Source organism: Globicephala melas, chromosome 15 (genome assembly GCF_963455315.2).
Source record: "Globicephala melas chromosome 15, mGloMel1.2, whole genome shotgun sequence".
Lineage (NCBI taxonomy): Eukaryota > Metazoa > Chordata > Mammalia > Artiodactyla > Delphinidae > Globicephala > Globicephala melas.
The window spans coordinates 41,087,405-41,114,680 of record NC_083328.1 but is presented as its reverse complement, the minus strand read 5'-3'; the positions used below and the strand labels follow the sequence as shown (position 1 = coordinate 41,114,680).

The 27,276-nt window shown below is 42.8% G+C and overlaps 1 protein-coding gene across 6 annotated transcripts in view; it reads left to right on the top strand.

The window, feature by feature from the left end:
• Positions 1-27,276, top strand: part of RALGAPA2 (Ral GTPase activating protein catalytic subunit alpha 2) — a 282,220-nt gene that overhangs the window by 60,391 nt on the left and 194,553 nt on the right. For all 6 annotated transcript variants that reach the window (XM_030872473.2, XM_030872472.2, XM_060284396.1 and 3 more), the window contains 7 exons: positions 343-458; positions 3,636-3,774; positions 5,437-5,636; positions 12,694-12,924; positions 20,607-20,774; positions 21,770-21,907; positions 25,222-25,370. In XM_030872473.2, coding sequence (XP_030728333.2) covers positions 343-458; positions 3,636-3,774; positions 5,437-5,636; positions 12,694-12,924; positions 20,607-20,774; positions 21,770-21,907; positions 25,222-25,370 — 1,141 coding nt within the window. The remainder of the gene's footprint in view (positions 1-342; positions 459-3,635; positions 3,775-5,436; positions 5,637-12,693; positions 12,925-20,606; positions 20,775-21,769; positions 21,908-25,221; positions 25,371-27,276) is intronic.

The following is a 27,276-nucleotide window of genomic DNA, read 5'->3' as shown; positions in this document are numbered from 1 at the left end:
TTACTGCCTATCACTTTATTGCCCAGTGACAGGTATTTGATCTTGGGCTGGCCAGAGCAGAATGTGAAAGGGAAAAGAATGGTCCAGTGAGGGAGGTGGCTTCATGGGCCTCTGTCCCCTGTGTCAGATGGGCCTGGCCTGAAGTGTGAGCAGTTCCAGTGGTTGGTACATATATTTTATTTTATTTTTTTGAAATTTTTATTGGAGTGTAGTTGATTTACAATGTTGTGTTAGTTTCTGCTGTACTGCAAAGTGAGGTACATGTATTTTAATAGAGCTTTTTCAAGTCCTGTTTGAAATTTAACTTTGGTGAAAGAGGTTTCCTTATTTTCCACTCTGCAGCAAAGATATATCCAGAAGAAATCACGCCACTCCTGCCAGCCATATCAGGGGAAAAGATCACTGAGGACCAAACATGCTTTTTTCTTCAAATACTGTTGAAATATATGGTTACTCAGGTATGAGTAAAATTGTGGATGATTCAGTGATGGTCGGATTCTCAGTAGGAAAGAGAAAACATTGCCTCTTTTCTTCCTCTTTGTTCATATTTTATATTTTTGCTTTTTCTTTGAGGTGATTTTATTTGGTATTTCACTAAACATAGAATGCGTGCCAGGACACTTCAGCAGAGACCAGGCCTACATACTAGTATGTGTGTGTATGTGTGCGTAAAGGACGCAATTCCATCCTCCATCCGTCTCCTTTACTTTCATATGGTTTCACATTATTCACACAGAACACTTCACTTATGACACTTCTGCTCACCAAACGTGTGGGATTTGAATCACCTAGTAATTCTCTGCGACACTAGCCGGGTGTCTTAACAATTTAACTCACTTCCGACACTCTCTACCTGGAGGTGGCCTCAGGTCTCACAGGAAAGGACTCAGTCCTCTAATGTGCCCCCACCCCCTCAGATGCCAGTCGCAGGGAGTCGGTCCCCAGGTTGCCCACGACTTCTGTCCAATCTGCCTACAAATCAGAGGTTCACATGACTCACTCCTCAGGTTCAATTCATTTTCTGAGTGGCTCACAGAACTCCGGGAAACATTGATTTACATTTCCCAGTTTATGAAAGGATATGATAGAGGACACGGGTGAACAACCAGATGAAGACACACACAGGGTGAGGTCTGGGGGCATCCGGGGTGCAGGGGCTTCTGTCCCTGTGGATGGGGGTGCGTTCCCCTCCTGGAGTGTCCATGTGTTCAGCCTGGACACTCCCTGAAACCCAGGCTGTTGGGATTTTTCTGGCAGCTTCTTCACGGGGACATGATCAATTATTAACTCCATTTCCAGCCCCCCTCCCGCCTCTGGAACAGTGGGGCAGGGGGCGGGGAGAGGTTGAAAATTCCAAGCTTCAGACCGAGGCTTGTCCTCCTGGTGACCAGCCCCGTCCAGGAGCCCCTTCAGAGTTTCCTAGAGCTCTTGTCACTTAGAAGTGACCAGGGTGTTAGGGCCTCTGTGCCAGGAGCCAGGGGCAGAGACCAGTATAGGTATTTCTGTTATCTCAGAGTATCTGACGATTTTTGTCTGTTTGCTCCTTTCCTGCCCCTGTTGGTGGGAGGATGGGGGAGGAGCAAGCCTGAGGCTGACCGGGCGGGTCCGGAATGATTGGGCAGAGCGGGCAGGGGTCCTGGAAGGAAACCCGTGGAATGATCTCATCCTGCCGTCAGCACAGCCTGCTTTATGGCGCGTGGTCCTTTCTCTGAAATTTACCAGCTGAACACAGAACTAAACTAGGGGATTTATGTCTCTTGGTCTGTATTTCTGAACAGTGATGAGGTTTGGAAAAAGCTACTGCTTCTTTTCTCTCAGCGAACACGTCCCTGGTCCCTGAGCTCCTCCGGGGTGTCGTCCAGGCTCTGCCCTTCCCGTCACAACCTGGTTTGTTGACGTGTAATCTCTGCCATGTCCGCTTCCTCACCCAATGGGCCTTTGACACCCGCTGTCGCCTGCCTCTGCCCCGTCACCGCGAAATCAGGGACCCGGGATGCACAGGGTTCTAGTGTCAGGTCCAGAGAAGGACACTTGAGTGTTTGTTGTCCTTGACCTTCCGGGTGATTCCAGGGGACCCCCTTCTTTGTCAGGGTCTCTCCTCCTGTGATGCTTCCCCTCCCATCCTTTCCTCCTTTCCACCTTTCTCTAGGAGACTGTGTTTCTCACTGCCCTTTCTGCCCACCATGTCCCACGGGGCGACCTTGTGTGCTCTCCTCTCCCCGATTCCTTTAGCAGCACCGCAGGCACAGGACTCCCACATCCTGAGCGCCTGGCCTGGGTTCTGTCGCCGTCGGGGAGCCCCATGTCCTAGCTGTGCGGCCCCTCCTGCACGCCTCTCAGCCCCATATGTCAGGAGTGGTTGGGTCGGGCTTTCCATCCATCCCAGGAGAGCAGCAGAGTAGCCAGAACCCGGATGTGCTGGGGGACTTGGGTTTCATTCTAGATGTGTGACCTCAGATGAGTCCTGTAGCCCCTGGGACCCCATCAGAGGAAGGATTGGTAGAGGGTGGAGGTGACCCCCCTCCACTGTGTGCAGGATTGTGTGTGCGTGTCCGCCCGCCCCCTCCCTCCCTCGGCCTGTTGGGTGGGTGGGTCCTCGGAGCAGAGCTTCGCCCTTGCCTCACCCCGGGGGGCTTCTGACAGGTGGGAGACATGGGCCCCTCTGCCCCAGGTCGGCCACGGCCCCTCCTCCCCGGACCGCAGGTGCCCCGGGGGGGCCGAGTCAGGAAGGTGTCGGGAAGCTCTGCTGTAGAGCGCGCTGTGGTCTCACAAGCGTGACGGCCAGTGGCAAGCATTCTCTAAGGGCCTGTTCACGCCACGTTTCCCTCAGTCGTGGGAGGACCCCCACCCCGCTCCGTCACCATCTGGGCTCCTGGCCTGTGTGGGCCCCTCCCTGCGGGGGAGCTGTTTGTAGTGCTCCCACTGGGGGATGCGGCACTGGTTATTTGAGGGGGAAACAGTGTCTTGACACTGTGAAAGGGTTAAACTTAATCAGTAGCTGGGCTGGCAGGCCAGGTTTATCCCAGCCTGTGGATTGCTCTATTTTTTTACTTGAAATACAGTTGCTTTACGATACTGTGTTAGTTTCACAGTAGTGCTGTGAAGTGATTCAGTTATACGTGTAGCCTATGGATTGCTTTTCATGCCCTTTCCAAGATTCCATAGCTTTGTGTTTTGATAATGATTTTGCATGTAGGTAACATTGGATGAAATTCTTGCAAGGGATTGTTTCCTTAATTCTTGTTTACTGTAAGTGGCCTTTTTTGAATTAAAAAAAAACACCTGATTACTTCTGACAGAACATTTTAAGGGCGCAAAGAACATTAAATCATTACAGACAACATGTAGAAAAAAATATGGGCATGATGTAGTAGGACAAGTTTAAAAAGATAGGTATTATTGTTTTATTTTTTTGAATATCCGGTAAAAATTCTGTTTTTAACCTAGTTACTGTTTTGTTTTGAAGTATTCCTTCTTGTCATCTTTTGAGTTTTAAGATGTTATTACATAATTGTCACTATTTCTCACGTTTTTTATTTAGGATAGGGATTTTAATAACATAGCAGCATTTCAGTTGAGTGTTCACTAACCTGAAATGTAACTATATATATGTTTTTCCCATGTGTTATCTGAAGGCCGCAAGCTTGGAGTGGAAGCACAAGGAGAATCAAGAGACTGGTTTTAAATTTCTTTTTACATTGTTTAGAAAGTATTACCTTCCTCATTTGTTTCCATCATTTACCAAGTTAACGAACATCTACAAGCCTGTGCTTGGTAAGTACTGAGTGGGCTGTGTGTCCCGCCTCTTCCAAAGTGGACTTTGATTATTTTTAAATAAAATAATCATTCTTTCTCATGTTTAGTGATAACTTTGTTGTAAGAAGTTTACGGTTTCCTAATGAATGATTTTAACTATTTGTACAAACTAAGATTTACCTCAGTTCACAGCAATAAAGGGAATCTGTGGCTCCGGTACTTAGAAGTAATTTGATATATATCCTGGTATTTTTGGTGTCATTACATTTAATAAAATTTTTAACGTAAAAAAATCCTGAATTTCCTGAAGTGTACTCTTACGGGTGGTGGGGTGTGGAGACCCCAGACCTTGCCCAGGGATGAGGCCAGCACAGGCCACAGAGCTGCCCTCAGTATGGCTTTTTCAGCACTGGATCCTTCATCCAGCAGGTGCTACTCACAGCTTCTAACGGAGGGACAGATGTTTGGGTGACTGGGGAGCCGAGGGACGGTGAGCCCCCGAGAGATAGGAAACGTAAAGGATTTCTAATTTAGCTTCCAGGGTTTTCCTTCTATAAGAGGTGAGGACGCATAGGACAGAAGCATCCCTTGCAGTGGTGGCGGAGGGAGTGGGGTGGTGGACAAATCTTTCTCTCCCTATTATTTCAAAATGAGTGAAAATAGTTCAAATAAATGATCAAGAACAGTTTTGGAAGAGAAAAGGTCACAACAGCCGTTAACACATCTGGGGAGTGTGGACAGCTAATTCAGTTACCTTTGGGTGTCTCTGTGTTCACCCACACACCTGGGCAAGGAGAAGCAGCTGAAGCTCGGCTCACTTGGAAAGTGGTAGAAGTGCTGACTTTTAGTGGTACCAGGGTATGTATTTTGTTAGCTATATATTTGTGGGTAACTTTTTCAAAAATTGTTTCTGATTTTATAAGTCCTCCATTTCATTGTAGAAAACATAGTGTATTGTTACTATCCTTAGATTAAAAGGGATTTGTTGAGAACTTTTCTGCCGCAGGTATTTCCGTAAGAGAGTTGAACTTAGAGCAAATGGTATCTCAGATTCAATACCATATCATTTTCATATTAATTATGGTATTTAAAGAATAAGAAGTGGACTTCTTATTAATTCTTCGGAAATGGTGGTGTCTGATATCTCCAAGATGAAACATGACTGTCTGAATTCTTTTAGACATAAAGTAGATTATACTAATTCTATGTCTTTGGATGCATCTAAAGGGAGAAGGATATAAAACTAAAGATTGATAGATTTGATCAGTGTAACGTTAGGTGATAAAATACCTAATGCAATAAAAAATGTCTATATATGCTTTTACATCTATTCTAGTCATAAAATAAGATTAAATTAGTTATATGTGAAAAGATTTTCATGATTGTAATCTCATGTAATTTCTCAAATTCGTTAAAAAGAGTTATGACCTTTGTTTTTCCACAGCTGTATACATAGTTGTATGTAGATAATAGCAACCACCACCCCGCGTTGGTCAGACTGCAAGGCAGACCCAGAGACGAGCCTACCAGAAGATGCCATTTTTAATCACTTGGGTTTTTAAATCTCAGCTGCTGTTAAACAACCAGATAGATGTCTATTTAATTAGAAACTGAAACATTTGTAAGGGTTACATGATGTTAAGACTCACTAACCTGATCATGTGTTCTTTTGTCTTGCAGACATCCCCCACTTGAGACCAAAGCCCGTGTATGTTGCTACAACTCGAGACAGTGGGAACACTTACAGCACAAAAACCCCATACATGGCAGCTCGCGTTGTTTTTATTAAGTGGATCGTGACTTTCTTTTTGGAAAAAAAGTATCTAACTGCAACACAAAACGCTAAGAATGGAGTTGATGTATTGCCCAAAATCATTCAGGTATGTCATTCATCACTTTTTTATCTTTCAATTCCGGTGTCATAACCTATACTAACACCAAAGTAATTGACTGTCAGGGTTATTGGCTCTCACAGGTTGTTGGTCATAGGGACTCAATTTACTGGTTCCTCTGTCTGTACTGCTGAGGTCTCAGAGGAAGCCGTGAATTGGAAGCACTTGCCGTGCTCTGTTGGTGTTGGCATGACAAGGCAACCCTGGGGCCGAGGGAGGCCTTCTGAGCAGGTGGCTGACCTGTGCGCTCCTGGCTCCCTCTCACCTCCCGTGCTTCACTCGGGCCCCAGTGACCTTGAGCATGACGCCGAGGGCCTCTCTTGCCTTGTTCCTCCCAGCCCCAGCAGGATCCTCAGGAATTGTGAGGTGGTCCTTGGAGAGGACCCCTGAGACTGCCAGGTGCCCTCTGGGATCCCAGGGAGGGAAGGGGTGGGTCAGCAGCTCAGGATTTTGGGTGGTTGTTGAGCCACTGTGGGGTCCCCAGAAGAGAGGGCTGTGTCTCCCTGAGGCCTGGGTGAAGCCGTCTTCTCACCTGGGGGCTGCGGTGCTTCCCTCTCTCAGTGGCATTGGTCAGACACGTGGGGCTTTCCCGGCAGGCTGTGTGGCTTCAGGCCTTTGTGCAGGCAGAGCAGGACCACTTGTGGAAGTCAGAGAGGCCGCTGTGTGGAGGAGTCATGGTTTCGTGTGCTTTGTTTCACTGGCGCCAAGAACAGGGGCAGGAAGTGTGGTCCACTTAGTGCCGGTTGGCTGCTGCTCTGCAGTTCCCAGATGTGTGATGTCGGCCTGGGCTGGAGGGTGCGCTCCCCGAGGGGCACTCAGTACCCTGATGGCAGCGCACCAAGCCGGTCCAGAGCACAGGCTCCGTAATAAGAACAACAAAAGACTCGCTAAAAGAAAGTTTTAAAAACCCTTCAATTTCTGAATTTAAAAATTTAGTAGGTAAACTCTAAATGGTAATGATCACTGCTGAGAACAAAATTGGTTTTCTGACGAAATATCCCACAACACTGATAAAAAAATCAGAGATGGAAATAGAAACTAATAGATAAAACCTTAGGTGCAGACCTACCTTGCAGATATTGTGAGGACAGAAGGAGAAAAGAATGAGAAGTAATAATTGAACGAACAGTAAGAAAAGTTTACCTAAGCTAAAAAAAAAAGTCATGCCTTAAACTGAAAGGGCTTTTGAGTCCCAGGAAGAATTAGCAAAACAGACACCAACCTAAGCAGACATTTGACATCCAGGGATTAAGGAAAAATGCTAGACTTCCAAACAGGAACTGCAGTTATTTCAAAAGAATGACACTGAGATTAGCACCAAATATCTAATGAAATCTGCAGCGCTGGAAGCCAGAGGAAACTGTCTGTCTGTCCCTCGGTCTGTCCCTTTCTCAGAATCTCACTTCATATCACGTACATAAGTACTTGGTCACATTGGTTTAAGGCCTAAGTTGACTTAAGGTCTAAATATAAAAACAAAGTGATAAAGAACTTAGGAAAAAATCTAGGAGAATGTATAAATTTGGGAAGTGGGAGACCACCTTTGGTAGAGATGAAACCCGCAAACCAAAGACTAATCGAGGTTTGACTTTATTTTAAAAAATAGGGCTTCCCTGGTGGCGCAGTGGTTGAGAGTCCACCTGCCGATGCAGGGGACACGGGTTCGTGCCCTGGTCCGGGAAGATCCCACATGCCGTAGAGCGGCTGGGCCCGTGAGCCATGGCCACTGAGCCTGCGCGTCCGGAGCCTGTGCTCCGCAACGGGAGAGGCCACAACAGTGAGAGGCCCACGTACCGCAAAATAAATAAATAAATAAATAATAAATAGAAAAAGATTTCTAATGTCAAAAGATAACATAAAGCCAGGCCCAAACAATAGACTGTGAAAACATTGGTCACATCATGCCTGTTCATAGTCTCTGCTGTATAAAGAGCACCTATGAATAGACATGAAGACAAATAAGTTAACTGAAAATGGACAAAGGAGGTGAAAGGCAATTCACAGAAGAGGAAATAAAAATGGCCCTGGATCTCTCCAGCAGTCAGGAAAACACAGTTAGTTCTGAGCCACAATGAGAGGCCTTTATTCACCCATCAGGTAGACAAAAGCTAAAAATCCTCAGGTAGACAAAAATCTGTAGGAAATATAAGAAACTCAGTCACACTCTGATAAATTTTTCATGGCGTCTTAATGTGGTTATGCAAAACGCTATCGTAGAAAGGATGTAATTTTTCCTGCCTAGTTTCAAAATTTCAGAAAATCATCACCTGTATTTATTGAAAATAAGTTGCTCATTCTTGAAAAATACATTTGGAGGATGAGAAGTAGCAAGACTAGCAAATTAACCACTGCCTCCAGGTTCTAATTTTTTTCCTGTTGACTCTTCACACTTGTGACTCATTTCCTTTTATTATATAGCTAAAAGTGTCATAAGGTTCTGACCTCCTGAGTCGGTTAGGAGAGTTTTAGCACCCTAACAGGAAAAAGGCACCAGAACTCAAACTGTCATATCCATAAAAGAAATGTTTCAGTCTCATAAAAGAGCAGCTCGAGGTGAGGCTGGCCGAGGCTGTGGCTGGTGCCTGCCCTCTCCCTTGTTCTCTCCTTCGCCCTTTCCCTCTGCTCCTCCCTGAAGGTTGCAGCAGCAGCTGGGACCCTGCTTTCCTAGTTCATGTTTAAAGACAGTCCAGAAGTGCAGAGCCCTTCCCTTTTGTCTTTGGGGAACAATTTAGGTTACCTGTGCGCTCTGAGGACAAAAATAAGTTGCTGATTGGTTCAGATCTGGGGGTGTGAACAGCCCAGGGGGGTGGTGACCAGCTTCCAGGAAGCAGAAGGCTCCCCTGGTGCCGGGGCTCAGCTTCCTGTGAGGCAGGTGCGCTGCATGCGAGGGGTGAGGTGCCGAGCACTGGGGTTCCATGAGGGGGGAAGGGATGCTGGGCAGACACCATCCAGGCCCACGGCTACTGTGCCCTGAAGGTGGCCATGCCCAAACATGGCCACTGCCGTGGTCCAGGCTGTTAATACACCTTGCAGTCAGTTGTTATGTTAGTTTCCTGCTGCTACTGTAGCTAATCACCACAAATGTGTTGTCTTACAGCTCTGGAAGCCAGAAAGCCAGAACCGGTCTCAGTGGGCTAAAATCAAGGTGTGGGCAGCTCTGTGTTCCCTCTGGAGGTTCTGGGGCGGGGAGGGGGTCCATGCTCTTGCCTTACCTGGCCTCCAGAGGCTGCTGCATTCCCCAGCTCACCGCCCCTCCTCACATCATTTCTCCCTCTGTTTCCATCTTCACATCACCTTCTCTGTGTCTGCTCCTCCTGCCTCCTTGTGGGTCCTTGTGGTTACATTGGGACCACCCATGTAATTCAGGGTCCTCTCCCTATCTCAGAATCCCTAATTTAGTCACATCTGCTCAGGCCCTTCTGCCACGTAAGGCAGCGCAGTCAAAGGTTCCGGGATTCCGGGCGCGTAGACATCTTGGTCATTATTCAGCCGACCTGTCTCCTTGTGTTTCCGTTTCTGCCTTACAATTCTGTTTTCCCTCTCATCTCACGTGTGTCTACTGTATGTTCTGCTCCTCATTTACATCATACAGGAGAAAAAGCAGTTTAAACAACTGAATATTAAATTTTGGAAATGGAGTTGCAGGAATAAAAGCACATGTAATTGTATTTATCTCCTGAAAGTTTTTGTTTGGAGTTTCAAGTTTAATATAATTTTACCCGTGTAAAGTGAACATCACTGTCTAAGTCAGGTGATCCAGAATCTCTTTTCAAAGAAAGTACTGCTCTATAAAAGCCCTTTAAAACAATATTTTAAATGCTGCTTCCAAATAGAGTTCACACTTTTGCCACTATTACTGTGTTAAAGGTCATGTATGGGGGTTTTTGTGTGTGTGTTTTTCCAAAGTGAATTTACTTCCTTTTGATCTAGAACTAATAACTTTGAAAGTATTTTTCACCAGGGAGGAAAGGAATTAGCTCACTTAGCCCTCGGAGAATGTGGTTTGACAGATATTCTTGTTTGGTGGCATCATTCATGGGAGAGCGAGAATACGGTTACCTGGAAATCTGGTACCATGTTGGCAACAATGACCACAAATCCCCCTTTCAAACCTGAACATTCTTGGTGCTTCATCTCAGCCGAAAGTGTTTTCAGTGAACTATTATTTATTCCTTTGTAATTCATTTTTGTATGATATAGAAGTACTCCAGCACGTATTAGAGGAAGCGGAGTCGTGATTTTAAAATTTCAGTAGCACATTAATTAAGCATTAAAACCCAAAGAAGTCCATGAGGGAATGAAAAAGAGTGTCCGATACTAAGACAGTTGATCGCACTTATTTGTATGATAACTCTTTAGTTACAGTGTTAAAGTACCACTTTTACTAATTCTGAGCCAGCCCTTCAGTAATGATTCATGGGCTATGGGTTTCCCGAAATTGTTGTATCTTATGGGGTGAACAGTTAGAAAAGGTGAATCACACAACTTGACACCCCTGGGGAAGCTTGTGTATCACACAGACCCACCTGTCTGTTGACTGCCACTCCAGTGCTCTGTGTTCTTACTTCTATCAAGGCAAGCGTAGGCTGCCTCCAACCCCGTGGGCAAATCATGACGGGGAATTGAGTGGCATCAGGCATCACCAGCAGAAAGGCAGCTGCATCCTCGTTTCACACCTGCTTTGTGGGTGTCCTCATCTGGCCTGACCCTGAGGGTGAGCAAGTCTCAGTATGAGCCATGGGTTGAGAGGAAACCAGGATGGGGAGGGGAGGGATTAAGTGGAGCCTGTATCATGCAATTTCCTGAGCCCTAACAGCACAGACCTAGTCCAAGCAGATATGTCTGCTTCACTGGCTAAGCCTTCATCATATGGCAAAGAGGTAAAAAGCATCTTTATATTTACCACCAGAATCAACTAATACTAAATTATAGTTGAGAATTCCAGCTTGATTGTAGTGGGCAGAAAATGGACCTCTGTCTGTAGTTAATTTGTATTCATGCTTTTATTGTTAATCTTCAGAAAAGAGGCAAGAAATGATTAAGCTTGAATTACCAGTTTGTTTCCACTCTCATCACTTACTATAATTATAAATGTCTGTTAAATCATACAGATGTTTTTGGAAAGCAGCCTTTTGCTGGTGTGAACTAGTGGAGGCTGAGAAAAGCACTGTTTTATCAAGAGTAGTTTTCAATTTATGACATGATGGGAAGTTCATCTGTGTTATTATTATGTTCTATTTGGATCACAGAGCTCACTTTTTAAAAACAATTTGGTGCCTTTAAACATAATTCTTTATGTACATGATTTTAATTATCTAATTGCTGTGTTATCTAATTCGTTATCTAATGACCTCAAAATGGAGTGGCTTAAAACAACCACCCTTTAATCATATTACTTATTTCCCTTTCTGGGTCAGGAATTTGGGTGGGATTTGGTTGGACAATTTGTGTACTTCATGTGGCATTAGCTGAGGTCAGTGGGCGGTGGTCAGTGGCTGGCTGGTCCGGAGGGTCCAGGATGACTTCATTCCCGTGCCTGTTACTCTGGTGGGTGCAGCTGGAAGGCTGGGCTCTACTGGGCCTCCCTTTCCACGTAGCCCCTCTAGCGAGGCAGTTGGACTTCTTCCCTGGCCGCTTAGGGCTCCGAGAGCAAAAGTTCACAGAGATGCCAAGCGGGAGTGGTCAGCCTCCTGGGCCCGGGGCCCGAGAAGGCACAGGTCCCCGCCACCCTTCCGTTCTGCTGGTTAACTCTGTCCCCCAGCCAGTGGGGATCCAAAGGAGGGGACGCAGATTTCCCCCTTCTGCAGAGGGAGTGCCAAAGAATTTGTGGCCATTTAAAATTTTCTATGTAAGTATGTGTGTACTTTTTTTTTTTTTTTGGCCTGTTGGGAAAATGAAAGTTATTGATCAAAAAGTCACAGTTTATTAAACCATAAAGGACATTAGATTTAATCCAACCTCCATGCTTTACAGATTAAAAATGTGTGTATATCAGTAAAAATGAGTAAAATTTTATTTTTCTCTGCAAGGTAGTTGACCCATCGAAAAGATGAAATAATTTCTATAGGGTAGCTCACTGCACAGTGTGGCAGTGCCTTTGATAAGCCACACAGGCTTAATATCCCAGGCATGAAGAGAAAAGTTACTATCAATATAATTTTCTATTAATTTTCTCTAGAGATTATTTTTTGGATATCTGCTTTGCTTTCAAACTATCCTTGGTAGTTACTGAAGTTATTTTGTACGACTCATTTCTTGTCACTTCTTGTAAAAAATATTCACAGTAGGTAGAATTTTAGTGGTATTTGGGTTATATATTTTTGACACAAAAGAATAATACTACTGTCATTTACAAAGATTGAAGCAGAATTACATGTATCTTGTGTTTGGAGGAAATCTTTAATTCTGGGGGAAATGAGAGCAAAAAACAAATTAAACTTTGTGAATGCTTACATAGATTATTTTATTTCTTTGTGCTCCTAAAGCCTCTGAATATTTAAAGTTTTATAAATATTTTAGTTAAGTTTGATCCGAGATTCTGAACATAAAACTCAGATCAAGGTCCTTCTCATAAAATACTCTTTAAAGATATTGACGCTCCTCCGATCAAGGTGTCACTTACTCATGTGAATCAGATGAAGCTTCCCAGCACTGTGGCTGCAAAAAGTCCACCAAATTTTCAAATCTCTGTGACGGTAGATTAAGTGCTGAAGGGTGGAGACCAGAGGTGAATTCATTTACACGTTAATTTATTCTGTGATTTCACAGATATAAACCAAACGTTTTAGGCTGATAACATTTCGCAGCCTCCCTCCCTGCAATGCTTTTCCCATTAAAATAACTTAGTTGGGGAGGAGGTTAGTTGGTGAATTAGAAAGTGGGTAAGTGCAGGTCCTGGAGTCCCTTGTGCTCCGAGCAGGGCTGCGTTTCAGCTGCTCTTCAACTGCATGGTAACCGGAGTCCCTGAAAACAAGGCAAGCCTTCAGTCTTGCCAGGTGTTCTGGAGTCTGGGAGGATCACTCAGGAGCGGGTGCCTTTCTTGCAGACCGTCGGGGGTGGAGGTGCGGTGCCGGAGCGGGCGCCAGAGCTGGACAGCGGCGGGGCGACCGAGCAGGACAGAAGCCACTCGGACAGCGGCACCTTGTCCGAGCGCCGGCTCAGCAGCTGCAGCGTCTGTGGCGTTGAGGAGGAGCACCGCGCCGTGTACGAGATGGTCCAGCGCATCCTCCTGTCCACGCGTGGCTACATCAACTTCGTGAACGAAGTGTTCCGCCAGGTGAGAGTGTGTGTGTGTGTGTGTGTGTGTGTGGTCACGAAGCTGAAGAGGTTTTTGTTCTTGTTCTTTCACTCACACTACTCCAAGAAATATAATCGATAAGTTGGGCTCCATCACACAACTCCATAATGATTTCTCTAATCCCGCATTTAATGTGTCATGTGGAGGGGTATGATTTGGGCTTTTTGGTAACTTTTAATTTTGTTTTTATGACTTTGGTTTTTGTAAAATTCCTACACGGGGTGGGAAGATTTTATATTTGAACAAAATCATCCTGCAACTACCTCGTGTTTCCAAAACAAACTTTAAACCCAGAGGGAGGCAGGGAGAAAGCCGTTCCTGAACCCCCCCGCAGCGGGCGCGCGAGCACAGCCGAGACGACCCGAGGCTGGGTTGTTCCAGGGCTGTAGGAGCTCACGAGCTGCAGGTTCCTGCACAGCTGGACTTTGCCCACAGAGGCATATATATGGCAGGCACCTCTAGTAGAGGTATTTATGGCCTGAGGGGAAAAAGGAGGCTGGGGAGGGGATTCAGAGGAAGGAAAGGAGCCGAGGCCAAGACTTTGAAATAATTGACCTTTGGTGGAAACTGGCAGGTGAGAAGGTGTCGGGATGAGCAGAAGTGCAGACAAGAAAACAGGTGCAGCAAGGGAGGATGCTGGAGAGGTCAGAGCAGCCGGCGAGCAGCCTGCCCACAGCTGCAACTGATTCACTGTCTGGACATGTGTGTGACTGGACACGTGTGTGACTGTCACAGTGGGGAGGGAGGTGCTGCTACTGGCATCTAGTGGGAGGGAGCCTGGATGACTTTAAGCATCTGTGGTGCACAGGACAGCATCCCCTCAACCCCCCCGCCCATGACACCTGTGCCCACAAGGCAGTAGTGCTGCTGGGCAGAAACCCTCAGCTGCAGCTTCGGACATAGGAAGCAGGACCTTGATGGGGTGAGACAATGGCCTGGCACATCGGAGCAGCCGTTGGCCACCTGTGTCTTGGAACCAGTGCCCCGGGAAATGGAGAGCTTGTATGTGATGAGCGGATAGTCACTTAGTCTGTGCCCCGAGCAGAGGGGGAGGCCCTCGGATGGCAGAAACCTGTTGGGGGGAGAAGAGGAGGAGCCTGTTCACACATGAGCGATGCACGTGGACCGCCAAGAGCTTCCCGCGGAGGCGAGACCCGCATGGGGAATGAGGAAACCTTCACCTCTGAGACTTATAGGAAAGAAACATCCACCGAGAGTGACAATCCCAGCACAATCCACAGCAGTCTGGAGGTTTTACTGTATTTTGTATTTTAATCAATAAAACATTTCTACTTAAGAAAATGGTGAGAAAGTGGCCACGGACAACATGGAACAAGCAAGCATGGCTGTTTTCCCGTAAAACCTTACTTACAGAAATTAAGTGGCAGACTGCATTTGCATGTGGATCATAGTTTGCTGATCCTGATCTAGAGTAATGTTTTAAACCCTTGGATACAAATACTTAAAATCAGATATCATTAACAAAGCTTTTCAATTTTGCACAAGAGAGAAGTGCTAAATTGATGTGGTTCTACCTATATTGCGTATTTATTTATTTATTATACACAAAGTTCCATTTGCATCCATTATTGGCATTCCACCCCTGGCAATAGTGTGTTCTAAGTTCTAGATTCAATCAAAATCCTAACTCCAGTGTAAATTCAGTTTTGAAGTAGAAACTGCATCATTGAGGTAACTGCAGACTACTTATGCCTGAAGTTATGAGCCATCTTTGTATCATGAAATTCAAAAACGTTTACATTTTATAATTATTCTTTTTTGTTTTTTTTTTTTGTGGTATGCGGGCCTCTCACTGTTGTGGCCTCTCCCGTTGCGGAGCACAGGCTCCGGACGCGCAGGCTCAGCGGCCATGGCTCACGGGCCCAGCCGCTCCGTGGCATGTGGGATCCTCCCGGACCGGGGCACAAACCCGTGTCCCCTGCATCGGCAGGTGGACTCTCAACCACTGCGCCATCAGGGAAGCCCTATAATTATTCTTAATCAAATATAATTTGAAAGCTTATATGAAATTTCAAATATGATTATTATGCATTGTTAAAATACTGAAATAGAGACATTTGGGAAAAGGGGCATGGGTTTGAACATTGCGTTTTATTGCCCTCTCTTGGTCAATGATGAAGTTTTCTTTTATGGAAGACAAAATGTGACTTCTTTTATAATAATTTCTTTTTTAATTTTAAATTCTTCAGAGACTAAGCCTAAAGGCTGTTAAAGTTTAAAAATGTGCATTCATTCAAGAAGTGCACGTTTTCAGTGTGGAGTTAAGATGTGTGTGTACGTAACAGAGAACAGCGCAAGAGGCAGGTCAGATGTCCACACGTATGATGTGGGAACAAAGGCCCACGAGGACCACTGGGGGCTGGGCGGCTCAGGGCAGGGCTGACGGAGCAGTCACCTCAGACTGGATGGTTCAGTGAGTTGAAGGCGGTGGCCGTAGATGGTTCCTGAGGGAGATGAGGTTTGGCAAGTTTCAAGGCAGTCTCCAGCAGGCAGGCTGGGCGGGTGGAGTGTGTCAGGAGTGCGGTTCTGATCCGTGGGTCACTCCACCAGAAACTTGTCTCCTAACTGCTGTTTTTCAGGCTACCTTATGTGATCATTTGTTGGTCATGAAATCAATGTAGTGGGTCAAGAGCCAGTATTTTTTTAAAAATTAATGAAATAGAGTAAAATAGAACAGACCAAAAAAACTCACAGCACAGTGCATATTGTAAGAATTAGTATTTCCTTGTGAAACTTCTGACTTATTTTTGTGTATACTACATACACAAATGCATATATCCTTATGGAAAATGTCTTACTTAGGTTATGATCTGAAATGAAAGTACTGCTCTAAAGGATGTTTGTTCACTAGGTTGTTTTGTTGGTGGTTTGGTTTTATTTTAAAGAGCAACTTTATTTTTATTAAAAAAAAGATGAATTCATTAGATAAAGATAGTATCTTTCTATAGATATAAGTGTAGTGTAGAAAGCCAAAAACAAATCACTCAAACACTGCCATCCAAGTAACTGTTATCAGTGTTAGAAGAGCATCATTCTCGGTATTTCTCTGTGTGTATAGATGGCTGCTGGCCTGGCAGCATGAGAGACCAGCAGAGAGGACAGGGTGAGACAGGATATGAACAGACAGGAAGCAGCCTGGTGGACAGTTAGACAGGAGGGCTTACAGATGAGCTGATAGACATAAACGAACTGGCAGGCAGGCGTAGAACAGACAGGAAGGTGCAGACTGGCCAGCCAGCAGAGGTGGAGATAAGCAGGAAGGTGTAGCCAGACAGGTGGGTGGGTGCAGGTAGACGGGCAGACAGAGGTAGAATTTGGCTGGCAGGGATGGGTAGACAGGCAGGCAGGCAGTCGTGGACAGAAACAGGCGAATTAGACAGAGGTTGACCAAGGTGAAGGCAGGGGCCACGACAGGTGTGTGGAAGTGGCAGGGTTGGGGTGGGGGACCTCAGAATAGCTTTATGACAATGGAACCTTTAATTCTGAATGAATCTTTAATGCAGTTTTAATGAGTAGTTCTGAATTTTATTTTTACCTGAATTTAACAGAAGAGAAGACAGCAAACCCGAAGGAATTGTTGAAATTCCAGTAAATATTCCTTTACCACAAGAAATATTAATTGCTAGAAGACGTGTCTATAATAAAAAGATTATAATAGCATTAAAATATTGGAATCACTTTTTACCTGCATGTTTTAATGTTAGGTGGCACTTGATTTCTTGTTATGAAACGTGAAGAGCTTAGCAGCCTTGTATTTTTTTGAGCCTCCTCTCCCCATCTGCTGATTTCATTATATTATAAATTTATAATATAATGAATATATAAATATGCATTATATTGTAAATTTACATTTGCAGTTGATTTTGGAATCCTGATGGGCAGAGGCATTTAATCTTGGTTCTGTATTTTGACAGATTCGTTCCTCCTGGTGTCCACAGCCCTAAAATACTTGCTTTGATTGACTTCTTGGTTGGTCTCGTTTTGTCACTGAGTGGTGTTTTCAAGAAGTTGTATTGGCAGCTCTATTCCCTGAGTCCTACTTATTTATTTATTGAACTATAGTTGATTTACAATATTGTGTTAGTTTCAGGTATACAGCAAAGTGACTCAGTTATTTTTATATATATATATATATAAAAAACATATTACATAGAATATAGAATATAACATATAGAATATAACACATAGAATATGGAATATAGAATATATATGACATACAGAATATAGAATAGAGAAGATATATATATATTCTTTTTCAGATTCATTTCCATTATAGGTTATTATCAATACAAGATACTGAATGTAGTTCCCTGTGCTATATAGTAAATCCTTGTTGTTTATCTACCTTGAGTCCTTTTGTGATGGGTAATGTTTTCTTTTTGCCTTTGCACATGAACAGTAGTTTAGCTGGGTATAATAATTTCAGGTCACTTTCTTCCTCTTAGGAATTTATACATCAAAACTTTTCTAGATAAACAAATCAGAAGAGGCAAGAAAACCTCACAAGGATTTCAGTTATACAATTGAGACTTTAGAATGAATATGTTTAACACGTTTAAAGAAATAAAAGACAAGCTTGAAAATGTTTGCAGAAAACAAGAAACCATAACAGATGACTAAGCAGATATGAATAGGAAGAAAATAGAACTTCTAATGATGAAAAAAATGTAATAATTGAAATATTAAAGGAAAATTTCAATGGGTAGGTTTAATAGCAGATTAGATGCAGCTGAAGAGGGAATGCATTTGATGACAGGTCTGAAGAAATTATCCTGAATGCACCTTGGAGAGACAAAGAGAGGAAGAGTATGAGAGATTGAGACATGGAGGAGAGTGAGAAGGTCTGATGTATGTGTTCAGCTCTCTTCTATCCTTGTTATTTTTATTTTTTTGCGGTACGCGGGCCTCTCACTGTCGTGGCCTCTCCCGTTGCGGAGCACAGGCTCTGGACGCGCAGGCTCAGCGGCCATGGCTCACGGGCCCAGCCGCTCCGCGGCATGTGGGATCTTCCCGGACTGGGGCACGAACCCGTGTCCCCTGCATCGGCAGGCGGACTCTCAACCACTGCGCCACCAGGGAAGCCCTATCCTTGTTATTTTTGTCTGCTCTTTTCTCAGCTGAGAAATATCCTACTCTGACTGTGGGTTTGTCTATGTTCACAGTTTATCAGTATTTGATATATATGAATATGAATTTTACTAAGTAAAATTCTTAGTTGCAATACAGATTTAGAATTATTATATGTTCCTTTGAATTGAATCTTTTATCATTAAGAACTTTTTTTTTCTCTAATAATGCCTTTTTTTTTTTTTGCCTCAAAATTGTTCTTGCCTGTTCTGAATATAGCTCTCGAGTTTTCTTTTGGTTAGTATTTTCATGGTGATCTTTTTCTAACTTTTTGCTTTCAACGTCCCCTTTTCATATGTTTTGGATGTCCTCTTATAAATGGCATGTGGTCTTTTTAATAGTTTTTAAAATCCAACCTTATAATCTCCATCTTTTGATTGGAGCATTATTGCATTTACATTTAATGTAACAACTGCTCTAATTGTGTTTACATCTACTATCTTTCTACTTTCTGTCTTAATTTTTTCAGACTGATTACATTTAGCATCCTATTTTTCTCCTCTAGATAAGTATTTTTACACTCATTTGTAATACTTTAAGCATTAACGATATGCATCCCTAACTTAAAATCTAGCTAATTTCAACTTTTACCTCTCGGTATGCATTTTAGTTCCATTTACTCCTTCTCAGTTTATATACCACTGTTATGTATGTGTATGCCATTTAATGCCATATTATGAATATATAATATGTATTGTATATACACAAATATATATATACATATACATATATATCATCTCTTTCAGAACTACTATAATTATTTTATCCAGTTTTATTCTTTTTATTCATATATATTCATATATATATATTATTCATTCAGATTTATCCAAATAATTACCATTTTTATTGCACTTTATTTCTTCCCAAATCTCTGACCTGGAATTATTTTCCTTCTGCTTAAAGAATAACTTTTAGTATTTCCCTTAGATTAGGTCTCTTGGTAAAAATGTTCTCATTTTCTTATCTGAAAAAGTCTTTGTTTTGCTTTTATTTTTGAACTCTTTCTTTATGGATGTCAGATTCTACTTCAGCAGCTGTTTTCTTTCTGCACATTGAATATTTTGTTCCATTGGTTTTCGGCTTTCATTGTTTCTTTGAGAAGTTATGCTAAGTTATGTGGTTATTCCTTTGGAAGAAATGTGTCTTTTTTCCCCCTGGCTCCTTTTAAGGTTTTCAGATTGTCTTTGGTTTTCAGCAGTCTTAGTGCAATATACTTTGAATGTATCCTGCTTGTGTTTCTTTGTGATTCTTGAATCTGTGGCTTGATGTGTTTTATTATTTTGGGTAAAATTCTCAGCCATTCTATCTTCAGATATTGTTTCTGCTGCTTTTGACTCATTCTTTCCTTCTGCATCTCCAGCCATGGAAAGGATAACCTTTGCATTGAGTTCTCTCTCACCTCTCTTCTGATGGAGCCATCCTTTGTGCTTCATTCTGTATATTTTCATCGGATTTTTTTTTCCAGTTTACTCTTCAGCTATGTCCATCCTACTGTCAGCCATTTACACTGGGCTTTTAATTTGGGTTATTTTATTTTTCAATTTCATATACATCTTTTTCTGATACTTTACCTAGATCTCTTATATGTTTAAATTATTATCTATTTTTAATGTGATTTTATTAATGTTGACTTCTTTTCTCACATTTCTGATTTTTTTATTAATGTGCTATATATCATATTAATCAGACTGTGCAAATAATTTTGGTTTTACTGTGCTTTTATTTTCCTCCAGAGGGGATTTATATTTGCTTTCTGGGAGGAAGGTAATATTGAATTTGGGTTACATAGTTGTCTATGTTTGGATTCTGATCACCTTAAACAAAAATTCTGTGTGCAGATGTGTAAGGGGATTCTTTAATGTTAAAAAGTTCACATAAGTATGCATAATGCTACAACTGGCCAGTTGGACAACTGACTCTCAAGAAAAGAAGGGAGGGAAGGAAGGAGGAAAGAAAGAAGAAAGGGAAAGGAAGAAAGAGAAAGGAAAGGACAGGGAAAGGCAAAAAAAGACAAAAGAAAGAAAACAAAAGCCCTGGTTGGTAACATTTGCCAACTTCTCTGTTGCCACTACTCCCACTATGGCCAATTCAAGTTACCAAAACAGTGTCACTGAATGTGAACTTGGGAAGAGACATGACAACTGGCTGTACTATAATCTCTACCATCTCATCATCTATTTCTCATTTGTGGGGAAAAGTTCTCAGTTGTACAATTATTATTGTTCATACAGCAAATTAATATATCTCTATAGGTATGCATTTTGGTTATTTTGTGGAAAAAAAAATTGCATTTTGTTTTCTGGCCCAGTTACACAATTGGCCCAATTGAAGCAACTGCCGTAAACACAATTGTCTTTTTTCCTCAGATAAGTTTGGTGTGCACAGGAACATGTGGCCCTGTGTAGTCTGTGTTTCAAAGGAAAGTCTGAGATTGGTGCTGGGTGTTGAAAATGTCTGTTGGGCTCTTTGGTGACCTGAACTTGTGTTAAAGGGAGTTTCTCTTATCATTTTAGGCATTTTTGCTGCCTTCCTGTGACATAGCTGTAACCAGAAAAGTAGTTCAAGTGTACAGAAACTGGATCCTCCAGGACAAACCTGTGTTCATGGAGGAACCAGACATAAAAGAAGTTGCCCAAGAAGATGCTGAAAAATTAGAATTTTCAGAGACTGATAAGAAGCAGGTAATATTTTATCACTTAGTGTTTGAGTTGGGAACATCTGTATTAAAATATAAAGCAAAGTATTCTGCTCCGTCAAAGGTCGCAGTCAGGCCACCTCTTTGTCAGCTCTGTTGCTCTCGGGTTGCTGAGTTCCATGATGAGCGCCTGCCTCAGGGAGGCTGCTTCTGTTCTCTGTTCAAGGTCCTCTGTCACATCCTAAGCTCAGGCTTGGCCACATGTGCGTGGAAGCTTCTTTATTCACTACTGCATGAGAGTCTTTGAATAAGCCAATATACTTTGCATGTCTCTGTATGAGACTAAAAATGTCACTGCCATATCATTGATATGCTTAAATAAGTAATATTCACTTAACTAAATTTAGAATGTTTTGGGAGACTTTCCTTGTACAGTGGCCATACCAGCAACAGTCCAATGTGACACACAATATTAATAAGCGAAGTGAGCCTTGCTTCAGGGCTGGGTGCTGTTCTCAGAGAGGGGTGCTATCAGGATGGACCTTTCATTCCATGTTAGATAAAGCCACAGGTGCGAGTGGGCCTCTACTTGACGCACAAAAAAAACTTAGGTCGTATTTATATTTCTGGCATGCTATTTTGAAATCTAGTCTGAGAATTCTTTCTAAAAGTGGGTGTTTGTCATGGCAATTAACACCAAACATTAAAAAATACTTGTAACCAAAGGTATATCACTTTTAAATATCTACATTAATTCCCTAATTTGATTTTTCAATATTGAAGTCATCTTAATAACTAGTCATGAGATCAAAACAAATCAACAGTCATGTTCACTGGGTCACTGGACAAACGTTATCTATTTCTTCAGCACATACTAAGTGCTAAGCACCATTTTAGGTGATGGAGGTAGAATGGTGAACACAATAGAAGAGAGACTTGCCTTCTAGAACCTGTAATCTCATGAATTCTGGTGAGCGTAAGGAACTAAATACACAACATGTGCTTCTCCCCACTCTGTTGACTGATTGTTATTTTCTAAAGACCTCATCTGAAAGTTCTGGTCACAAGCGATCTTCCAGTTGGGGACGAACTTATTCCTTCACGAGTGCTGTGAGCAGAGGGTGTGTGACCGAAGAGGAGAATAAAAACGTGAAGGCTGGGGCCCAGGCTATGCTGCAGGTATGCTCTGGCCACAGACGGGAAGGCTCCCGGATGGAGTCAGCTTGAACATTTTGTTTATTGGGGGTGACATCGTATAAAGTATGGTGATGTTTTTAGCTATCCATCAGTAAACAGCCCTTAAATTCTCATGCTAAGTTTTCTTTCTGCTTTCCCACCTTCAATTTATACAGATTTTTTTTTTTTTCAGTCAGAGAAGCATCTGAACTGGTTGCAGTTTTTTGAGAGGGATTGTTAAACAGTGAATATATGACTGAGATTTCAACCTTAAAAGTATCTTCTTTTTATTTATTTATTTAACATCTTTATTGGAGTATAATTACTTTACAATGGTGTGTTAGTTTCTGCTTTATAACAAAGTGAATCAGCTGTACATATACATATGTTCCCGTATCCCCTCCCTCTTGCATCTCCCTCCCACCCTCCCTATCCCACCCCTCTAGGTGGTCACAAAGCACTGAGCTGATTTCCCTGTGCTATGCGGCTGCTTCCCACTAGCTATCTATTTTACGTTTGGTAGTGTATATATGTCAATGCTACTCTCTCACTTCTTCCCAGCTTACCCTTCCCCCTCCCTGTGTCCTCAAGTCCATTCTCTACGTCTGCGTCTTTATTCCTGTCCTGCCCCTAGGTTCTTCAGAACCATTTTTTTTCTTTTTTTAGATTCCATGTATATGTGTTAGCATACGGTATTTGTTTTTCTCTCTCTGACTGACTTCACTCTGTATGACAGACTCTAGGTCCATCCACCTCATTACAAATAACTCAATTTCTTTTCTTTTTACGGCTGAGTAATATTCCATTGTATATATGTGCCACATTCTGAACACATATGGGTAGTGAGTTACCTGGATTCTAATTTGTAAGACAAACTTGGTGATTATATAATCGTATAAGTAATATTCCTCTTAAAACTTGCCTGTGTTTATGAAGAATGATGATTAATGCAGTAATTTTTAGATATTTATCTGAATGAATATATGAAATACCATTTGGGAACATTGGGAAAAGCAGCTTTGGCTTATCACTCAGTCTCCCCAGATCTCAGGATTTGATCTCAAAAATGGAGATTTATCTCAAAAAAAAAGATTACCTCTTGGGTTGCACCCAGTGTGAAGGTTGTTAGAAGTATAAGTGAAAACACAGGGTCCCTCTCTTTCCCCTGATCCCTGGCACCCCACCCTCCTCCCCATATCCATATGCACGTTCCTCTGTGTCCAGTTAGGCCTCCCCCACAGAGGCTGGGCGTAGGGTCTGGGGCAGGAAGGCATGGTACCCAGTTTTCAGTGATACCGTGTTTCTGTCATCTGTCTCTTGAGAGGATTCCTTATCATGGGATCCTTTTTGTTTTTAAATTAATTGGCAGTTTAATATACTGTAATTAATGAATTTTCTCATTTTTCATTGAAAATCAGCAAATAATTTGAAAATCAGCAAATAATATTAGCTTTAAAAAACTCAAGATGATTTTACTTGAATAGCTTCAGAGAATTTTGGCGCAGCTCCTAAATGTCACCTGTGTGCCCACCAGAGCAGTGGTTGCAGGAGTCCCCGCCCCGCCCCCTCCCCGCAGAGCATCCCGTAGTCGGCCAGTTGGGGTTGCGGGTGCCTGTGATTTCCCTGAGTTCAGGTGAGTTATTTATTCTCTAGAAGGAGAACTTAATCCCCTTGGCTGAGCCAAGAAAGAGAATTTCTACTTGATTATAGCTCTACAGTTTTAAAAAATATTTTGTTTGGATTTAGATAGCTGTTTTTGTTCTCATTTTATCGAGTACCTTGGTCCTTGATTTGGTTAATGAGGAAAACGTGGCCAAATGAAGGTTTGATAAGATAGTACTGTTTTATAGTTGCTTCTGACAGGTACAGTTTGGACATACTCATTTTGTTGATCTATTTTTATCCTAACTGATACTAACATGGTAATAAATAGTCATGGAGTCAACATTTTTGATGTTGTTTTGAAAGTAAAGTGAAAGAAATATATGAAGACTCCTCACTTTTACTTTGGAGTATGCAAAGGTTTAAAATTAAATCAAGGAGCCAAGTACATTGAATTAAAAAGAATCTGTATTGTAGTATATCATCTATGGCGTACTTCTTTAAAAGACATAGTCACTGAAGCTATAGTTCGCTAGTCAAAAGGTTCTTTATTTTCATTTTTCTTACTCGAAGCTTAGTAAATCTTCACAAGTGCTGCTATCATCTGTTATCAACTATTACAGTGCTGATTTTGTGATTCTTCCTAGAAAATTGGGACACGATACATTTTTAATCTTGCATAAAATTATCTCAGAGGCTGTCAGCATTTTAGTTCGCCCACTTGACTTTTGAGTGTGCTCATTTCAGTTCCTCTGGTCAGTTTGTGCATCTGTTTTGAGATGCTGTGTTAATGGATTTCGTCCACAAGTGAGCCAGCTCTGTTTGTCCCCAGATCATTGGTGTCTGTGCTGTTGAATAGAGAGGAGAACTAAGAGGGACTGTAGGTCTAGAAGGTGGAGAAGCTCCACCCTTGGCACCAGGTTGACAGCTCAGAATGTCCTGACTCTGTGTAAATGATGACACGTTGTTATGCCGCAGCAGTGCCCCTGGGCAATAACTCCCTACAGGGTAGCCTGGATCCGTGCTCCCCACAACTCTCTAAGGATGGTACAGGACAGGGGACTTGTATCCTAAAGGCAGAGTGTAGAGCAGTTGGCGTACTTTCTAAATTTTGTTGGAAATCTCAGTTTTTATCCTTAGAATTTCCTTAGGTTTTGTGTTCTGCTGCATATTGTATTTCTCATATTGAAAACCCATGCTCCTGGAAGGTGTGCAGTGTTGGCCACACGCCTTTGCCCCTTTGCTGGCTGCCCTTTGGGTGGTACTGGCTGCCTCCTGTCAGCAAGGCCTTCATGTCAGCAAGGCTGGAGACTCAACAAGAGCCAGGTCTTTCTTTCCAGCCGCTGTCTGACCCAGGGCCCCTACCCTCTCTGCCGGCCCCCCAAGGTTCCTCACCCACAGGCAATGATCCTGTCTTTTTAAAAAATTTTTGAGGGGGTGTCAAAAAGAAATCTGCAGAAGCCTTTCTGATTCATAAATTTCCAAATCTGCAATATTAATATGTAATAGCAAGTATTTTTCTAGAAAAGATCTTTCAAGGATCAGTATTTAAGTAATTCTAATGGGTGAACTAGAATAAATTTGAGTATGTATTGGTACCACTTGTCTTATTGAAATAGCTCAAAGGTGAAATTAATATCATTCCCTTTAAACAAAATTTGTTCAGGTTTATCTGTTTAATTATATCTTCTCATGTAAAATGTGTTGATTCTAAGGTATTTTTGACAAACGCTGCAAACGTCTTCTTGCTGGAACCGTGTGTGGAAGTTCCCATGCTCTTGAAGGAGCAAGTTGATGCGTGTAAAGCTGTTCTGATGTTTTTTAGGCGCATGATAATGGAGCTTACAATGAATAAGAAGACATGGTGAGTATATTTTCAGTAAATTAACACTGTAAAACAGATGTTTCTGTTTTCAACGAAATAATTAAAATGCTAAAGGCTTCGTTTATTAAATAGCTCTACAAAGTGAACGATGAGATGATAATCAGTCTTTTGTAACAGAATTATGAAGGTAAGTATCCAGTACTTTGACAGTTCATTTATTTTCATTATTGGTTTTAAAAAAAGTTCTCAAATTAAGAGTAAGTAGTCATATTACTTAATAGTAGATTTTTCCATTTTAAACTGTCGTCAAGCAGTTTGTGGAAAAGCAGTAACTGACGTTTCATAATGTCATTCTTCATAATCCCAGGAGGGTTGGTTAATTGCTCCAGAATACTTTTAACTGATTTGACTGTTTTAAACTTGAAGTTTTAAATTCATTTTAGAAAAACAGTTATTTTAAGTGATAAATTGTCAGAGTGCAGTGAAAAATATAGTGGCGTCATTAAAATACACGTATGTGAAGTGTTTTCCTCCTGGTCGTTCATTTTTGTTTGGTGTCTTTGTGTTTATAATGTCCCAGAGGTAAGCAGTGCATTAGAGTTTCCCGTGATGAGTGTCTGCACATCCCTCCAGCTCCTAAGGTTTGGGGGGTGGGGGGCAACCTCTCCCTTCTACTTGTCCAGTCCGGTCCTTGCAGGTTCCTCCCGCCCAGGGAGCACCCTCCCTACCTGCCTGGCAGTGGTCAGCACCTTCAGACCCGGGCTGGTGGCACCTGCCTCCCGGAAATGCTCGGGGTCCCTGTTCCCAGGCCTGTGCTCTGGAGGCTGGAGCCGTTGCTCAGGGAGCCGTGGGGGTGAGATGGGACTGAGCCCGCAGGGCCTCCAGGGCCTTGCATCCAGCCCTTTTCTTTCTCAGATGAGGGGGGCGGGCCCAGAGGAAGCCGGCGGGCAGAAGGTGCACAAATACAGGAACCACAGATGTCAAAATGGTCACTTGAAGTGTACCTTCCGGTGTCATCTTTCCCAGACTTTTACACTTAGCACTGTTTGCTGAGAAGCTGTTGCTAAAGCGTCACAGGGATGAACAAGGCAATTTAAACAAAGTTAAAAGCTGTGTCAGTGATGCTGAAAGCAATGAGAAATGCTGGAAGCTTTCAACTGAAATATCTGCTCCACATACCAGTTGTATCAAGTGTTCTTGATGCTTTTTTTTTCCTTTGAAAACTCTATGAATTCTGTATACCAGTGTATCAGTAATATTTTGATATTTTTGATAATCTTTTTTGGGGTGAAAATTCTAGGAAATAAAATTAAACAATGCTTCTCTGTTTCTTTAATAATTCAGAGATTTCCAGGTCAAACTATAAAAAAATCAAAATATAGGAATAGATGAAAATACTCACCAAAAAAAAAAAACTGAAGTCAGTAGAGCATAGACCAGGGATGTGATCTATTTCCCTAGCAGGTTTTCCTGTGTATTGAAGTACCGGACGATCAGTGAATTCCCTCCCTCCCTCCCTCCCTTCTTTCATCTGGTAAATAACTAGGGAGCTTCTACTGTGAGGACAGAGGGTAAACTAGACAGACAGGGTCCCTGCCCTCCCGAGGCATCCGTCCTCATAGGCCTGAGAGACGCGATGAACACAAAAGTGGGGTCAGGTGGGGTTCAGCGCTAAGAACCGTGGAGCTGGTTGTGAGGGGCAGTGTGGAGGGTGGGAAGGCCTCTCTGAGCAGAGCCCAGAGGGAAGAGCATCCCCACGAGGAGGAACTGCAGGTCACAGCTGCTGGGTTCCGGGCAGGACGAGATGGCGGCCAGTGCAGTGGGGGGCACCCCAGGCCAGGGGGCACAGGGCCCCGCAGGCTGCAGGAAGGTCCCCACTACCTCTGCTTGTGCGCGAGAGTGTGACACGACCCGATTTATGTTTCCAAAAGATCTCTGGCTGCCG